This window comes from Podarcis bocagei (assembly GCF_964188305.1).
Source record: "Podarcis bocagei genome assembly, chromosome: Z".
Classification (NCBI taxonomy): domain Eukaryota; kingdom Metazoa; phylum Chordata; class Lepidosauria; order Squamata; family Lacertidae; genus Podarcis; species Podarcis bocagei.
Window position 1 is genome coordinate 19,926,064 of NC_138140.1, and position 12,820 is coordinate 19,938,883.

At 46.9% G+C, this 12,820-nt stretch overlaps 1 protein-coding gene across 1 annotated transcript in view; it reads right to left on the reverse strand.

Moving 5' to 3' along the window:
* The window catches only part of GPSM1 (G protein signaling modulator 1), a 57,138-nt gene that overhangs the window by 30,239 nt on the left and 14,079 nt on the right, over positions 1-12,820 (reverse strand). Inside the window, exons 6-9 of the mRNA XM_081178747.1 lie at positions 12,507-12,622; positions 10,325-10,480; positions 8,517-8,625; positions 5,443-5,569 (exon numbers count right to left, since the gene is read on the reverse strand). Coding sequence (XP_081034873.1) covers positions 5,443-5,569; positions 8,517-8,625; positions 10,325-10,480; positions 12,507-12,622 — 508 coding nt within the window. The remainder of the gene's footprint in view (positions 1-5,442; positions 5,570-8,516; positions 8,626-10,324; positions 10,481-12,506; positions 12,623-12,820) is intronic.

The window sequence follows — 12,820 nt, forward strand, 5'->3', positions numbered from 1 at the left end:
CATCCTCTCTTGCGGGAACAAGTTCCATAGTTTAACTCTGTATTGTGTGAAGGAATTTCTTTTGTTTGACCTGAATCTTCCAACATTCAGCTTTGCTGGATACCTGTGAGTTCTGGTTTTATCATGGAATTGTAGAGTTGGAAGGGTCCTTGAGCATCATCTACTCCAACGCTCTGCAATATTCACTTAAATCATTTATGACAGATGGCCATCCAACCTCTGCTTAAAAACCTCCAAGGAAGAGGAGTTCACAACCTCCTGCAGGAGCCTGTTCTACTGTATAATAATAATGCTTATTAAATCATATCTGCCATCCTGTATTAAAAGCTCAAATTTGTCTTGCTTGTTTCTCGTATTCTGAGCAATAGCATAGAAACAACTGAAACCATGAGTCATTCCCTCCAGCTGCTTTCTTCTTGTCGTTTCCTGCCCGTTAGCAGGTTTCTGGAGCACCACCTCAGTTTCTTGTGCATAGATGAAGCTACTATCCCCGGTACCAGGTGTTCCCCAGTGGCTTTGTAATATTGTCTCCCACTCCCTCAAGATTTAGTTTAAAGCTCTCCTGATCAGGTTGACAAGACTCTTAGCAAACACTTTCTTGCTAACCCATCTCTTGTCAGAAGGCCTTCCTCAAGGAAGCAGAGACCATGGTCCAAGAAGCCAAACCCTTCCTGATGACACCACCTGTACAGACAGTAGTTTACTTCCAGTATTTTCCTCTTTTCCTGGGCCACAATCTTCAACAGGAAAAAGTGATGAAAAGGCCACCTGTACCCCAAGGCTCTTCAGCTTCCTGCCCAGTGTCTCATAGTCCCTTGTTACATGGCTGTGTCTGCCAGCATTGTTTGGATCCACATGAAACAGAAGGAAGGGGCTATGATCTGTGGTCTTTAGAGAGCCAGTGTGGTGTAGTGGTCAAGAGCGATAGACTCGTAATCTGGGGAACTGGGTTCGCGTCTCTGCTCCTCCACATGCAGCTGCTGGGTGACCTTGGGCCAGTCACACTTCTTTGAAGTCTCTCAGCCCTACTCACCTCACAGAGTGTTTGTTGTGGGGGAGGAAGGGAAAGGAGAATGTTAGCCGCTTTGAGACTCCTTCGGGTAGTGATAAAGCGGGATATCAAATCCAAACTCCTCCTCCTACTCCTCCTCTTCTTCTTCTTCTTCTTCTTCTTCTTCTTCTTCTTCTTCTTCATGAGAGAGTGAGGAAAACGTCTCTTATCCAAGATTAGGGATTTACCCCAGTTCTTGGGAGAATGACACCAGCAGCAACTGGCCACACATTTCCAAAGATAACTTTTCACCAAAGCCATGAAGGTCATAAATCAAAACAAGGGAGGCTTCAATTTTGAAGCCCTCGCACCCTGCAATCCCAAGCAAGATTTCACAGTATCAGAGCATGAAAGACAATAAAATTCCTAGCAGGGACATCTTCACATGGCATTCTTCAAGGTGGTACCTCCCCTCCAGATGTTGCCGACTCTAACTCCCACCATCATTGCTAACCATTGGCCATGCTGGCTGCTAGGAGCTAGAACCCAACATCGTTTAGAAGCCTGCCTCCATTCCTCTCCTTTCTGTTTCAACGATGTGGCCAAAAAGCCACCAGCTAATTTCACCTATGCACAATGCCCCTTAAGTTTCTCCTCTCTGGGCCACCAAAATGCATTTGTAAGCCTCTTGTTATATAGTGCAGTAGCACCTGCACTTTGGAAGTCTCTGCCTATGGATATCAAGCAGGTGCCTTTGCTGAACTCCTTCTGCCAAAAACATTCCTGTTTAGAATGTGAATTTTAGCCTGTTTTAATATCTTAACTTTTTGTCTGTTTTAAAGTATTGTTGTAAACCTTTATTTTCTCTTTTTTTTGTAAACCACTTTGAAAAAAATAAACAAAATCAATAACTTTGCATTTTCTTTTCTGTTTTCCTTTTCAGGAACATTTTGTCCTCCTGATGAGGTCTGAACATGGGAGCCCATTCAAGGGCCTGATGAATGAGGTCACTGCTGCCACTGAGAGCTCCAGATCAAGAGCTCTGCTGGATTGATGCAGTTCCAAATCCACTTCCCACGCCAGAAATCATGCACTCAAGTTCACCCAAGCTCAGTCCTTAGCGCTGCTCCTATCAAAAGGAGAGGGAGGCCAAATTGGACTCTGCGGTGTTGGGAAGTGCTGTCAGCGGTTGTCATTTGGGATGAAAAAGAAACTAAAAAGCTCTAAAGGGCAGAGCTTGAATGACCTTATAAATACATGGCATGATTTTATTTCATAAACAAATATTGAGGCACCTTAAATCTTCTAAAATTCCCTCAAAGATGGTCTTGTCCTCCTTTGCAAATGTCAAGTATGTTTTCTCTAATACTGCTTAATTGTCTGAGGGGTCGCAATGATCTTGGTACATATTATCATTTGTGGTGGGAATGTCAGTTGGTGAAAGATGTTTGGAATTTAATTTTGACAGAAATGATAAACATTACTAAAGAAACTGCCCAAAATTAATGTGACTAAATATTTTTGATGACACCAATGTAGACATATATTGTCAAAAGAATTTGTCTTGATGCATGATCTTGACAGCTTGAATAGTAATGGCAACTAGTGGAAAACAGCCCAAAATCTTACAGTGAGCACTCAATACCCCTCACTCTGGAATACAGCTATAATGGAGAAAATTATGCATATTCCTGTATCAATGAGGACTAGAGCCTGCAGAAACTTTTAATATGATTTGGCATTCCTTTATTCTATACATTTTCAAGTCAACCCTCATCGCAAGCCTGGCAAATGTGGAATTAGAATGATAATCAGATAATGGTCTTTACTTGCACTTCGTTATTTTCACCCATGTGCAACTGGTCTGTAGCGTTGGAAGAGATTCCAGGGGTCATCTAGCTGAACCCCCACAATGCAAATGTCTGGTTTCTTTCAGACCATATAGAACCCTTGTTCTCACAATGATGGAACTCACAGGTGGAGAATATAGTGGTACCTCGGGTTAAGTACTTAATTTGTTCCGGAGGTCTGTTCTTAACCTGAAACTGTTCTTAACCTGAAGCACCACTTTAGCTAATGGGGCCTCCTGCTGCTGCTGCACCACCACCGGAGCATGATTTCTGTTCTCATCCTGAAGCAAAGTTCTTAACCCAAGGTACTATTTTTGGGTTAGCGGAGTCTGTAACCTGAAGCGTATGTAACCCGAGGTACCACTACACACGCACACACACACACACACAATATTTGTACGGGACATATTTGTATGAGTTAAAACTTTGTTTTCCCTCAGGAGAAGTTCTCCACATGAGTAATTCAACATGCACAAGGAGGTCCCTGAACTAGGGAGCTTTTCCATGCAAAGCCAGTACTGTGCCTCGAGCTACAGCCCTTCTCCTTAAAAATAAAGTTTATAATCCTTATAGTTTGGAGGAAAACAGGGAGCTGCCTTCTACCATGCGGGCATGGTGTAGTGGTTACGTGGCTACACTAGGACCTGGGAGAGATCAGGATTCGAATTCCTCCTCTTGGCTAGGAAACTCGCCTTTAAGGCAAGTCACTGCCTCTCAGCCTCACCAACCTTGCAGAATCGTTGTGGGGCTTTAATGAGGAGTAGAACCTGGGAGATCAGGGTTCAAAGCCCTACTCAACCATGAAGCTCACTGGGTGTGACCTTGGAGGCCAGTCACTGCCTCTCAGCCTAACCTGCCTCCAGTGGCGTAGCGTGGGTTGTCAGCACCCGGGGCAAGGCAAGTAATTTGCGCCCCCTAACCCGTGGATTTGCGCCCCCTAACCCGTGGATTTGCCCTAACCCCAGATGTTGCGCCCGGTGCGGCCGGCCCCCCCTGCAACCCCCACGCTACGCCACTGCCTGCCTCACAAGGTTGTTGTGGGGATTGGATCAGGAGGGGGAGAACCACAAATGCTACCTTGAGCATCTTGGAGGAAAATAGGAGGGATATAAATGGAATAGATAAATAAATAAATAAATAAATAAATAAATAAATAAATAAATAATACTGAATCAGGCCATTGGTCCCTCCAGCTCAGTACACTGACCAGCAGGGTTTCAGGCTCAGCAGACAATTCCGACCCCTTTACCTGAAGATGCCAGGAATTGCACCAGGGACCCTCTGCAGTCAAAAGCTCTGCCCCTTCCCTTATACAGTGGTGCCTCGCAAGACGAAATTAATTCGTTCCGCAAGTCTCTTCGTCTTGCGGTTTTTTCGTCTTGCGATGCACGGTTTCCCATAGGAATGCATTGAAAATCAATTAATGCGTTCCTAGGGAAACCGCCTTCAGACCAGGTCCGGGGACAGTCTGTCCCCGGACCTCTTCTGAAGGCTGGGGGGGGGGGACAAGGGCTTTTCTTCCCACCCCCAGCATTTTAAAAAACCCTGGGACAGCGGAGGACTTCTCCGCTGTCCGGGGCGATCTTAAAATGCTGGCGGGCGGCATTTTAAAATTGCCCCGGACAGCGGAGGACTTCTCCGCTGTCCGGGGCGATTTAAAAGCCCCTGGGAAGGCAGGCAGGGGGGACAAAGACTTTCGCCCCCTGCCCGCCTTCAGAAGGTGTTCCCGCCCCCCGCCCCACTTCGGAACAGCTTTCCGAAGTGGGGCGGCTGGGCCAGGTGTCCCCGCCCCCCCTCCCCCCTTCGGAACACCGTTCCGAAGTGGGGCGGATGGGGCAGCTGTTCCCGCCCCCCCTCCCCCCTTCGGAACACCGTTCCGAAGTGGGGCGGATGGGGCAGCTGTTCCCGCCCCCCTCCCCCCTTCGGAACACCGTTCCGAAGTGGGGCGGATGGGGCAGCTGTTCCCGCCCCCCCTCCCCCCTTCGGAACAGCTTTCCGAAGTGGGGCGGATGGGGCAGCTGTTCCCGCCCCCCCTCCCCCCTTCGGAACAGCGTTTTAAAATGCTGGGGGTCGGCAGCGAACGCTCCCGACCCCCAGCATTTTAAAATCTCCCCGGGACACGGGGAACGCTCCCGACCCCCAGCATTTTAAAATCTCCCCGCTCCCGACCCCCAGCATTTTAAGATCTCCCCGGGACACGGGGAGATTTTAAAATGCTGGGGGTCGGCAGCGAACGCTTCGCTCCCGCCCGCCAGCATTTTAAGATCGCCGGGGCAGGCGGGGGGAAGGCAGGGGGGGGAGCAAAGACTTTTGCCCCCCGCCGGCCTTCAGAAGAGGTCCTCTTCTGAAGGCCGGCTGTGGGCGAAAGTCTTTGCTCCCGACCGCCAGCATTTCCCTATGGGCTTTCGTCTTGCGATGCAAGCCCATAGGGAAATTCGTCTTGCGAAGCGCCTCCAAAACAGAAAACCCTTTCGTCTTGCGGGTTTTCCGTCTTGCGAGGCATTCGTCTTGCGGGGTACCACTGTAAATAAAGTGTGTTTCTTGTCTTCATGATTCTGAATCAGGCAGGGAGATAGGAAGCTGCCTTTTGAAGAGACTCACCCTGCTCTTCGTAACCGGTTCCTGCCACGGAGGTCTCCAGATCCTCTCCGTTCTGCTTCAAGCCCAGGACTGCCCTCAGCTTTGCCACGTTCAAGCATGCCGTGGCCTCCCCACCCTGATCTCCGACCTGCAAAATATTATTAGCCTTCATTAATTCATGGAACAAGCACACATCTTTGGAACTTCTGCCTCGTGATTTCAAGCGGGCATGTTTGCTGTGTTCTTTTCGGAAACTGCTGTAACATTCTTGTTTCAACAAGACTGCCCAGACGCGACTTTTAATTTGCTACTGTCTGGTTGTTGTTGTTTTTTGGTATTTATGTATGTGTGTGTGTATCTGTATATATGTTACATACTGTAATGATATCTAGACACAGAATGATGAAAATGTCTTCAGCAGTCCAGATACTGGTCATTTCTGAGCCAGTAACAGTCAAGCGAATGCAATACAGCAAAGGTGGATGAATACAATACATAAGTTAAGATAGAATCATAGACTTGTAGATGTGGCAGTGACCCCAAGAGTCATCTAGTCCACACCCCTACAATGCAGGAATCACAACAGAACAAATAACCAGTCTACTGTTATTTTAACTTTTTGCATGCTGCAAATTATTGCTGTACATTTTTCTTAGTGTTAATTTTCTTGCTCTATCTTTTCTGGAAACCAGAGGGTGGTGTTCCGTCCCCTCTTTTTCTTGCAATCAAGTGGTGTATAAATTTTAGGAAATAAATAATTAATAAATTAAGTGGCAGAAATGCCATTTGCTGAGAATTGCAAGTAGGGAGAATTCTGTTGAGCTCAAGTCCTCCCACTGAGGCACTGGCTTGGCTGTGAAAAGAGGAAGCTGGACTCCCCCTTTGCCTAATCCAGCTCCAGGGCTCTTCTTATGCCCTTATGGAACTTCCAGGTCCAGAGGCAGTCTATCTAAAGCTCTAAAGTCTATCTACAAGACTCTGGATTGTCTTCCCCAATGTGGCAGCCAAACCTATTTGGTCTTCTTTTGAAACAGAGCCAGGAAGCAAATGTGTTAGCATACCCGACCTCAAGCCAGTTCTGCCATTATATGATCTAGGGAACTCTCCTCTTCCTCCTCCTCCTCCTCACATCCAAGCCCTTACCCAGCTACCCACCTCTGTGACACCTCCCATTGTTCTCTCCCCATCTGTTGCTGGGTAATCTGTGCTACTCAGAGGACAGCAAAGTGTATTTATCTGGAACAGCTGAAGGGTTAATAATAGGGGATGTAACACTGATGAGAAGGGCTTCGCTCTGCCCTGTCTTCCGTTCCCATTTCATAGAATTGTAGAGCTGACAGGGACACCCACGTGTCATCTAGCCCAACCCTCTGCAGAGCAGGAACCATGTAAAATCAGGACACTCTTGAGGATGCCCTCAACTGTCATGATAAGATCCTGAATCCAGCCATTGGTCTATCTAGCACAGTGACTAGCTCCTCCCTGACTAGCAGCTGTGGCTCCTTAAGAGCTCCAGGCAGATTTATCACCATTCCTAAAACTAAGGAATATTCTAGTCCTAATAGTTCTGAATAAAGGGCTGAATTGTAATGGTACAGAGCAAGATACCAGGTCAGGACATTGGTCCACTGAGTTCAGTATTGTCCACATTGACTGGCAGCTGTGGCTCCTTGAAGCTTCAGGCAGGAGACATTTCCCAGTCCAGCCTGGAAAAGCCAGAAGGGATTGGATCCAGGACCTTCTGCATGCAAAGCAGGTGCTCTGCTACTGAGCTAGGGCCCTTCCCCTAAAAATAAAGGAAAGTCCTAGTCCTCATGGTTCTGAATAAATAGGAACCTGGGGCTTTCTGCATGCAAAGCAAGCGCTCTATACCACTGAGCTACAATGCCACCCTCTTTGGTTTCAAAATGGAGTTTGAATTGAGTTTTTTCCTATACCAATAGTTTAAGAGCTTTTACTGTTTTGTAACTAAGCAACTGGGGACGTAACATTTTAAACGTTACACAGCTTATGTTTCCACACTTTTCTTTGCTGCTGGCTCTGTGATTTTAAATCTCTGCTTGGGTTCTCAAACCAAAGAGTACTTGCCCCAAACTTGGGTCTTGGCATCCCAGATTTCCAACATTATATGTCCACAGGGCCTCATCCTGAAAGGCCAGTTTCTAGCCACACCTGTTCCTTGGAGCTGTTTTTCTTTACTCTCTTGCACTCCAAAAAACCCCCACATTTGTTTCCAACGCAGACCCCAAATCTCTGCCTGAACCCCTCTGAGCTGTAGCAGTCAATCCTGTGGTCAAATAATCATAGAATTGTAGAGTTGGGAGGGAACCCCACCAGATGCCCAGCTGGAAAGCCCACATGCAGGATCTGAGCACAAGAGCGCTCCCTGCCCCCTGCCCCTGTGTGGTTTCCAGCAATGTTCCAGAAACATTGCTGTGCATAGCTGGGGAGGCAGAGCATAGACACTGTAGCTACTAGCCCTCCATAACTCTCTGCTCCATGAATTTGTCCAATCCTCTTTCAAAGCCACCCAAGTTGGCTATCATCCCCTCTTGCGGGAGTGAGTGCCATAGATTAATTCTGCACTGGGGCACCCCACCTGTGTTGCTGTTCCAGGACAGTCCACTCTGCTCTATTCCTCATCTTGTCCAGTAGCTCCAAGTGCTGTTTGGGGGGGCCTCTGTTTGCTTTACCTTCCCTTCCAGCAAGGCAACCAGCTTGCACTTGCTGCAGGTGTAGTTTTGAACATTCTTAGGCAGGGAGACAAACATGGCAAAGGCGTTGCAAGTCACTACAGCAGCTCCCTTGCCACCCATATCCCTTGGCCCTATGTCGCCCATGAGACAGCATTCCTAGCCTCCCCCATTAAATGCCGCTGCAGACACCCCTGTTTACAAGTCCTGGTCACAAGCTCCCAGAGGCTGCAATTAGCAGTCACTCAATCAGCAGCAATCTAGCCCAACCCCCTGCAGAGTGGGAATCCTAATGTCCAAGGAGCACTGAACAGCTGCTAAAGGTCTATGGACACCCCCAACATTATAAAATAATTAAATGTGACGGACCACCAACAAATTAAAAAAAAAAAATGCTTTTACTTCTTGGGAGATTTCAAGGTGTTTCTCTGCAAAGTATAAGGCTTGTTCACGGTTTCCAAGAGAGATGTAGGCATTTTCCAGGCTCCAGCAAGCTCTTCCTTCTCCCACTCTGAAAAGGAAAGGTATATTTATTCACTTATGTTCCTATCATGCCCCTCCCTGCATCATGACAACTCAAGGCATGTAGAGATTGCCAGGCACCACCCAGTCAGGTAGAATGACATATAAACATAGAATTGTAGAAGTGGAACGGATCCTGAGGATCAGCTAGTCCAACCCGTGAAAATGTAGGAAATTCCACATCCCTGACACATGGCTATCCAACCTCTGCTTAAAAACCTCCAAGGGAGGAGAGCCCCCTACTTCCCAGGGGAGTCCGTTCCACTGTCATACAGCTCTTACAGTCAGAAAGTTCTTCCTGATGTACAGTATGTCAACTTTCTTGCATTCATTGTGAGTGCTATACTTGACCTTTGCAATGTCTTCTTTTGTAATCTTGAAGACAATATTTTAGTCTCCCGTTAATTGCGTTGCTTGGAATGTCTGTACTATGTTTGATTTTCTTTGGGAATGCTTTATTTTGGGATTCTTTGATTTGATGTTTTAATGTAGGCTGCGAACCACTCTGAGACTTCCCCTCTTGCTCCCAAAACTGGGTTGCATGTGTGAAGAGAACCCCTGAAACAGCCTTTGGGGTGATGGGAAGTGGGATTTTCCCATCTGCACAAGTTTAGTATTATGATGCTGAATTCCACAAGTGATTTCTTGCTTCAATAAGACATAGAGTTTGGCAAGTTCAACTCCATACAAAATCTCTGTCTCCCCCTTGTGGCCTCAGCTGGCTAACGACATGAGTGTAGATATATCCCAAATCAACCCTTATTTGCCCACCTGCTAATAATAATAATAGTAATCATCATCATCATCATCATCATCATCATCATCTTATTAGATTTATAGACCACCCTTCTCAGGGCAGTTCACAAAATAAGAAACAGGATAAAAACAAGTAATTAAGTAAAACAAAACCGCCAAACAATAATACGCCCCCCCCCGTCCCAGTTCCACAGACACATTTAAAAGGCTGTGCAATATTAATCAGCGTAAGGCCTAGTTGAAGCGGAACATTTTCACTTGGCATCTAAAGATATATGATGAAGGCACCAGGCAAACCTCCCTGGGGAGAGCTTTCCACCAACAGGGAGCCACTGCAGAGAAGGCCTGTTCTCATGTTGCCACCCACTGGATCTCTCAAGGAGGAGGCACACAAAGAAGGGCCTCAGATGATGAACACAGGGCCTGAGACGGTTTATATGGGGAGAGGTGGTCATTGAGGTATTGCAGTCCTGAGCTAGGCCTAGATTCAATATATTTAACTATGAAACAAATGTAATACACAGACAGATGTATGAAGCATGGCACAAAACATATATTCATAATTCATGTTTCATGTCCCCCCTACCCTTAAAAATTGCCAAAGGGCTGTCAAAATGGCATTGTGGGCCACTTGTGGTTCATGGGCCATGGGAAGAACTGCCTTGATCTCTCCCTACAATGCCAGAGGAATAACAGAGGCATTAAAACCAGGTCTGAAAACAGAGATCAGCAGAAATGGAAATACTCATTTGAAAGCATAGTTAAATGAACAAATCCTGCCCACCCTGCCATGCACATGGCTGTTCAAAGGGGGCTCCTTGTAAGAAGTTCCATCAAGTCCCATTGCAGGGAGTTGGATTAGATGACCCTGGAATACAGCTCTAGGATTCTATGATATGATTTTAAGCCCGGCTGCACCACTTCCACCTCACCTGTCTCCCAGTTCCTGGGCGATAGCCAGGTGTTTCAGGTGATAATCAATGGCCTTCTCGTAGTCCTGAAGGAGGGTGTAGGTGTTCCCCAGGCTGTAGCAGGATTGAGCCTCCACTGCTTGGTCCTTCAGCTGCCTGGAGAGCTGCAGGGTCTTCCTGCGTTAAAAGCAGATTCTTTTAAAAAATATATTTTATTAAACAAAATGCTGTAAACCGAAAATAGAGACCATAAAGAAAAAGTTTAAAATGGCATAAGGTTGGACATGATCCTTGAAGGTGTTGTTCTGAAATATTACCCAATAAGACCTGTTCTTCCATAAACCTGCTGGGCTGATTTCACAGCATCCTAGGATTGCGGAGCTGGTGGGGACCCTGAGGGTCATCTAGCCCAACCTGTGATTCACTGCAGGAATCACAGCTAAAGCACCCTGATGGCTGGGCTGGACTGAAATGATGCTGGACCAGATGCATCCGGGGTCTGATCTAGAAGGCTCTTCTTCTGTTCAGTGGCAGGGTAGCCCATGTGGGGCTCTCCAGGATGTACACAAAGTATGGGAGACCTCAAGCATTTTAAAGCCCTGTTTAACAACTCTGTGGCTCAAACTACATTTTTAAAAACAGGATAGTAAAGTGGTGGTGGGTTCCTTTTGGAAGGGAGTAGAGATAGTTTTCCCCTTCTAAACTGTAAACGCGGGACGCGGGTGGCGCTGTGGGTAAAACCTCAGCACCTAGGACTTGCTGATTGCATGGTCTGCGGTTCGAATCCCCGTGGCAGGGTGAGCTCCCGTCGTTTGGTCCCAGCTCTTGCCCACCTAGCAGTTCGAAAGCACCGTTAAAGTGCAAGTAGATAAATAGGTACCGCTTTATAGCGGGAAGGTAAACGGCGTTTCCATGTGCTGTGCTGGTGCTGGCTCGCCAGAGCAGCTTCATCACGCTGGCCACGTGACCCGGAAGTGTCTTCGGATGGCGCCGGCTCCCGGCCTCTAGAGTGAGATGAGCGCGCAACCCTAGAGTCTGTTAAGACTGGCCCGTACGGGCAGGGGTACCTTTACCTTTAGAGATAGTTTTCCCCTTCTAAACTGTAAAAAAAGGTAAGCCTGCAGGAAACTGAATAGAATAGCCATGGCAGACTCCTGCAGCAAAGCACAGAGTCTTGCAGCACCTCAATCTATTAATCATTTTACTAATTATTATCTTTCATTTTAATAAATTCAATTTATTGCAGCTTAAGCTTCCGTGGACTTGATGGTGAAGTGGACTGTGGCCCCCAAAAGCTTATGCAGTAATAAACTGGTGAAACTTTAGGCTGCCACAAGACTCTTCCTTGTTAAACATATTGCGTTATTATCTTTATTCAGACCAAGGAAATGTTACCAAAGCGTGAAAGCCTTTCAAATTCTCAAAAGCCTCCACACTTATCTTGGTTGGCTGAATTAATATATCACTGTAAATATAGGTTTGAAATAGATATCCAGGCCAATGTTACAATATTTAATTTTTATTATTATCATAGCTCTTGTGCCTGCTGAGGATTTGTTTGTCTGAGCTTATCTAAAGTTCATGGACAGGGAACCAGAGGAGATTCTTGGATACCAGAAGGTGGCAGCAGGATGCTCTGAATGGAAGCGAATAAAATATTTCCTGCATTTTAGGTTTTTTTTACAGGATGGCACGGCAGACAGGAAATGATCACGGTTGTGGCTAGCCAGCCAAGCAGTAATGTAAAGTGCTTCCTGGGATTGCATAGTATCACAGAATTCTTAATAGGGTCACCCAGTCCAACACTCTGTGATGCAGGAATTTGCTCTCCCAATGCATATATAATGTCTCTAGGGGTGTTCAACCTCTCTGCAGAAGTAGCTGAGCTGTACCACAACAGGTGTATGCCATTTCTCACTTGTACACATGCAGAGAGGGAGAGACAGTGCAGTGGTTAGAGAGTTGGACTAGGACCTGGGAGATGAGAGTTCCGATTTCCCCCTTGGCTATGAAGCTCACTGGGTGTGAGGACCTTGATGGCCAGTCACTGCCTCTCAGCCTAATGTATCTTGCAGGGCTTTTGTGGGGAATTCAATGAGGAATGAACACAAGCATGTACACCCACTTGAGATATATGGGGGGGGGGAGTGAGCTATAAGTAAATAAGAATAAAATCACATGGCAGGTTGAGACATCTTCTTACTTGTAGTACTCTGCAGCGATGTCGAACCTCCCCAAGAAGATGTGGGCATTCCCCAGATTGCTGTGGGCTCTCCTTTCTGCCGCTTTGTCGCCAAACTCCTTGGCAATGGCCAGGCGCTGGAAAGGAGGCAGGTAGAGAGAGAGAGAGAGGTGGTTAATGGCTGCAGCAAAAACACTGGGCAGTGGGGTGTACTGGTCTTGGACTAGGACCTGGGAGACCAGGGTTCAAATCACCTCTCAGCCATGAAGCTCGTTGGGTGACCTTTAGGCAGACACCGCCTATCAGCCTAACCTAACTCACAGGGTTGCTGCAAG